The 5,264-nt window shown below is 54.2% G+C and overlaps 1 protein-coding gene across 1 annotated transcript; it reads left to right on the top strand.

The window, feature by feature from the left end:
* Positions 1–2,018: 2,018 nt before the first annotated feature.
* Positions 2,019–3,284, top strand: TPBG (trophoblast glycoprotein; the record flags this gene model as incomplete). The annotated part of the gene is made up of 1 exon (XM_080700712.1): positions 2,019–3,284. One exon carries the CDS (start codon positions 2,019–2,021, stop codon positions 3,282–3,284), a length of 1,266 nt encoding a protein of 421 aa, XP_080556838.1.
* Positions 3,285–5,264: the final 1,980 nt, after the last annotated feature.

Here is a 5,264-nt window from a genome sequence, read left to right as displayed (position 1 = left end):
TCACAGGAATAAACCTCAGCATTCCTTGTTTGATCCTTTTTTATTATACCCAGATGTTAATTTCCCCAACCTTTCTTTCTTCTAATTGCTATTCTCTCTAAAATGAAGAAATCTGGCATGACCAGCATCTTCTTACACTTTAGGGCAGATTATTTGATCTGGGGCAAAAGAAAATTATATACAGTTTTTGAGAGAGGGATGACAGAGCTCTGGAGACCCCAAATATAATGGATCCTTCCTGTTACCATCAGTCTTCTTCTCCAAGCTCATCCTCCTGTGGCCTGCAAGGTGCCCCCGCCCGGGCAGGGTCGATTTGGGACAAACTTCTGTTCTCTGAGGTTGGCTTCCCAGATGGATCCTCTTTCCCACCCCGCGAACTCTCCAGGCTTTAGTGACTTGTACTGACACAACCGGCCACATCTGGTGAGGGGGGCGGGTCTGTTTCCTGGGTGACTCACGGCGTTGCTATTTGCCTTTTGTTTCTAAGATGCTTTGGCTGCCGTTTTCTTCCCTCTGCTTTTAATTTTGAGAGGAGAAAAACCTAACGAGTCAAGAATGAGTCTGCTCTGCACTTTTCTCCCCCTTCTTCCGTAAAGTTGGCGCTCCCTCTCTTTCTCCAGTCCCGCAACTACCGAAGACCTGCCGGGGCGGGACAGGTGGGGACGCGTCAACGACACCCAAACCAGCAGCCGACAGCCCGAGGTGCCACTTCTGGTGGGAAGGCTTCCCGCAGCGCCCTAGCCCCTGCCGGGCGTGCGCGGCCGCCGCTGCCCATCCGCAGCTGAGATCGCGCCGCCGCCCGGAGCGGCTCGCCGCGCCCTCCCTCGGCTCCCCTCGGCCAGAGGCGCCCGGGGCAGCGCGAATTCCACGAGATCCTCCAGCGGTTTCCAGCCCGTCCGAGGTAAACGCTGTATGCAAAACGTGGAACCACCGAAGGATGCCTGGGAGGGGGACGAGAAAGGGATTCCCTCGCCTTTTCCAGCACGATCCCCATTAATTTCCACCCGGGGGCGGCGCGCAGCCCGGACCCCCCAGTCTCCCCTCTCCACACCCCCCCCCCGCGCAGCCGAGGTGGGGGGCGAGGCCGCTTCCCTCGCGGGCCGGGCCTCCCCGCCCCCGGGGTTGGTTTTTCCCGGCGCGGAGGCCGGGCGGGGGCCGGGGTGCGCGGAGTCGGTCCCGCCGCGCGGCGCGGGGGTGGCGGGGACCCCGGGGGGAGCCCGCGCTGGCTTCGGGGCGGCGGCGAGGTGAGCGCGGGGCGCCGGCGGGACCCGGGGGCGGCCAGGCCCTCCCCGTCCTCCGCGGGGAAGGCGCCTCTCTGCGGCCACGCGCCCGGGCCCCCGCCGCTTTGTTCGCGGGCTCTCCCGGGCTTGGGGACGTCCGGACCCCCTCTGCGATCCGGGCGGGGCGCGGGCGCTCCATTTCCTAGCGACCCGGGGAGATTCCAAAGAGATCAAAGGACTCCCGTAACCTGAAACTTCCCTCTCCCACCCTGGGCCGGGGCGGTCGGCGGGGGCGGGGACCCCGGGAGGCAGGTGGCCGCGGGGGCGGTGGGCGCGGGACCCGCGCGGCCGCCGAGTTGGTCCGCGGGACGCCGGGGAGGAGCGCGAAGTTGGAGGCGGGAGGCGCGCGGCGGGGGGCGGCCGCGGGGCGCACGGGCCGCGGGGCTCGGCGCGGTCCCGGAGGGCGCCCCGCGCTCGGGGAGGGCCCCAGACCCGCGGGCCCGCGGCTCACGCTTCTCTCCGCTCGCCCAGGTCGCGCGGCGGACCCAGCGAGCAGCGCCAACGAAAGGGCGAGGAGGCGCCACCGGGCGGAGCCGGAGCAGCGCGGACCTGCGCCCGCGGCCGTGCGTACTTTCTGGAGGGAAGGGCGGGAGCCGCCCGGGAGGGGGCGCCCGGCGGCGGGGCTAGCCGAGCTAGGCCGCGCGTCCCCCCCCCCACCGCGCCCCCACCCGAGGAAAGTTTCCCCGGACGCTTCGGGCCGCCCGCGCCCTCGGGCCGCCGCGCCGGCCACGAGCCGCGATGCCTGGGGGGCGCCCCCGGGGCCCCAACGCCGCGGACGGGCGGCTGCGCCTGGCGCGCCTGGCGCTGGTCCTCCTGGGCTGGGTCTCCGCGTCCGCCCCCACCGCCTCGGCGCCCCCCTCCACCGCCCCGGCGCCCCTCCCGGCCGCGGCGGCGTCCGCCCCCCCGGCGCCGGCCGGCCAATGCCCCCCGGCGTGCGAGTGCTCCGAGGCGGCGCGCACGGTCAAGTGCGTGAACCGCAACCTGACCGCCGTGCCCGCCGACCTGCCCCCCTACGTGCGCACCCTCTTCCTCACCGGCAACCAGCTGGCCGAGCTCCCCGCGGCCGCCTTCGCCCGCCGGCCGCCGCTGGCCGAGCTGGCCGCGCTCAACCTCAGCCGCAGCCACCTGGCCCAGGTGCGCGCCGGCGCCTTCGAGCATCTGCCCAGCCTGCGCCAGCTCGACCTCAGCCACAACCCGCTCGCCGACCTCAGCCCCTTGGCCTTCGCGGGCACCAACGCCTCGGCGCCCAGCCCCCTGGTGGAACTGATCCTCAACCACATCGTGCCGCCTAAGGACCCGGGACAGAACCGGCAGAACCGAAGCTTCGAGGGCACCGTGGCGGCGGCCCTGCGGGCGGGCCACGCGCTGCGCGGGCTGCGGCGCCTGGAGCTGGCCAGCAACAGGTTCCTTTACTTGCCCCGGGACATGCTGGCCCAACTGCCCAGCCTCAGGCACCTGGACCTGCGGAACAACTCGCTGGTGAGCCTGACCTACGTGTCCTTCCGCAACCTGACGCACCTGGAAAGCCTCCACCTGGAGGACAATGCCCTCAAGGTCCTTCACAATGGCACCCTGGCAGAGCTGCAAGGCCTGGCCCACCTCAGGGTGTTCCTGGACAACAACCCTTGGGTCTGCGACTGCCACATGGTGGACATGGTGGCCTGGCTCAAGGAGATAGAGGTAGTGCAGGACAAAGCCAGGCTCACCTGTGCATTCCCGGAGAAAATGAGGAACCGGGTCCTCTTGGAACTCAACACCTCCGACCTGGACTGTGACCCTGTCCTCCCCCAGTCCCTGCAGACTTCTTATGTCTTCCTGGGTATCGTTTTAGCCCTGATAGGTGCGATTTTCCTCCTCGTTTTATATTTGAACCGGAAGGGGATAAAGAAGTGGATGCATAACATCAGAGATGCCTGCAGGGATCACATGGAAGGGTACCATTACAGATATGAAATCAATGCGGACCCCAGGTTGACAAACCTCAGTTCTAATTCGGATGTCTGAGATAGTAGACGACAGGGGAAAAAAAAAAAAAAAAAAAAAAAGGACAACTCTGCATGAGGTGTAGACTTAGGCTTTCTCCTACCCTAGGCTTGCCCTCCGCTGCTCTCCACTGTGGACGAGATTATCCTGGACTGGACTGAAAGCTGTGGGGATTGGCTTCCTTGTTATGTAAAGTTTTCTTCTTCTTTTTTTTTTTTTTTGGCGTGTTCTGTTAATGTAAGACGATGACAAATTGTGCACAGTGTTTTACCCTCTTTCTTTTCTTGGAACTCCTCAACACGTGTGGAGGGATTTTTTTTCCCCCAAGTTTCAGCATGAATAATGGACTCCTCGCTGTCTGTCTGTCTGTCTGTCTCTTAGTACAGGTCAAGGTGTAGCAGTGTACCTACACAAATAGAACTCAACAGAAGCTGCCTCAACTATTTTTTTGAGAAAATACTTTATCTATAAATATCAGTTTTATTCTCATGTACCTAAATTGTGGAGAAAATAATTGCATCCCATAAACTGCCTGCAGACCTTAGCAAGCTCTTAAAAATAACTCCATAGTGCACAAGAGCACCCGCATCCAGGAGCATGCTTAAATTTTACTGTTCTGCATATTAAAAAATTACTTGCAACATCAGATAACTTCTTTGACAAAGTAAATTTTGATTGCAGTTTATAAGAAACTACTGAAGTTTTTTTTTTAATAAACTGCATCAAGATCCAACGGTCTGAATTGTTAAAAAATCAATAAAGATTCTTAAAAGACTTACAGTGTATTCAAGTTTGGTATTTGATAAAAGGATTCAAGACAATAATACCGAATGGTCTTACTTTGGGTGATAGTTAAGTTATATATTAGCAATCTGAGAGTCAAATGGATGTCTTATATAAATAGGCTTTGAAGATAGTTTTGAAGTGGTGGATTTTTTCAGGATTTAAATAGACATTTGAATAATTATGTGGCTCAATTTCTCATGTTCCCAAAGCTAATGAAGCAATTTTGTAAGAATGTTATGAAGTTGATGAGAGTGAAGGGTTCTGTATGATAAGCAGTTCTCAGTTTGGGACTTTTTCTGGACTGATGAGGTTGTTAGAACAACAATTTTATTTACTTAGTAAAATGAATAAAATTGTTCTGTAGATTTTTAGATAATACAAATAAAGTTCTGAACATGCAGGATCTTAAACACACAGAATATTCTGAAATAAAATCTCTACAGCATATATTTAAGAAAATTTTCTGAGCTCATAAAGTAAATTGAAACTTAGATTTTCTTGGTAGTATTTTTTTAAAGCACCTAAATGGAAACATGTGGTTGGTAGTTTATCAGCGACCCAGGTACTGTGTTTTTAAAAATTGCCATAATTCAACTTAATCTTGAGGAAATATCCAGAGATAAATGTCTTTATCTAAATAAGTATCTACGTTGATCACAGGTTCTTATGTTTGGTTCAGTATAAGAGTTTGAGGATACTTTTATTTTAGTTAAGATCATGTAGGTATATATGCCTTCATGCATAATCATATTTAGGTATAAATAAAAAGTTCGTTATTGATAACAGTCATGACAGTTTTTTGTTGCTGTTTAGTTTCTCATGAGCCATTTGAACTGAAAAGTAAATTTCATTAATCTTCAAGCCCTTATACCAAGGGATCTAAATTTAGCCTTTATCCCTAACTTAAAATAATGGGTAAATTTGCATCAATACGCTTTAGAGCCTGTTTTCTCCTTAAAATTATTAAAGTTATGTTCTGCGGTGCTTTATCTTTGAAATAAAATTTACATTTTAAAAATTAGAGTTAGATGGCACCTTAGTATCTAGAAATTTTTGCTGATTTTAATTAAATTCAGAAGTCTTAAAATATGTATAAGAATATGTGAATTTATTCCTTATTTAGATTAGATTATACAGTATAGTCAGAATATGACATTTTAATACCTTAAGTTTCCTAAAGCTCACTTTATGAAATCTTAGAGTATTCATTATTTA

This window comes from Muscardinus avellanarius (assembly GCF_963383645.1).
Source record: "Muscardinus avellanarius genome assembly, chromosome: 8".
In the NCBI taxonomy this organism is placed as follows: domain Eukaryota; kingdom Metazoa; phylum Chordata; class Mammalia; order Rodentia; family Gliridae; genus Muscardinus; species Muscardinus avellanarius.
The sequence above is the reverse complement of the archived record's forward strand: the minus strand, read 5'-3'. Positions and strand labels throughout refer to the sequence as shown.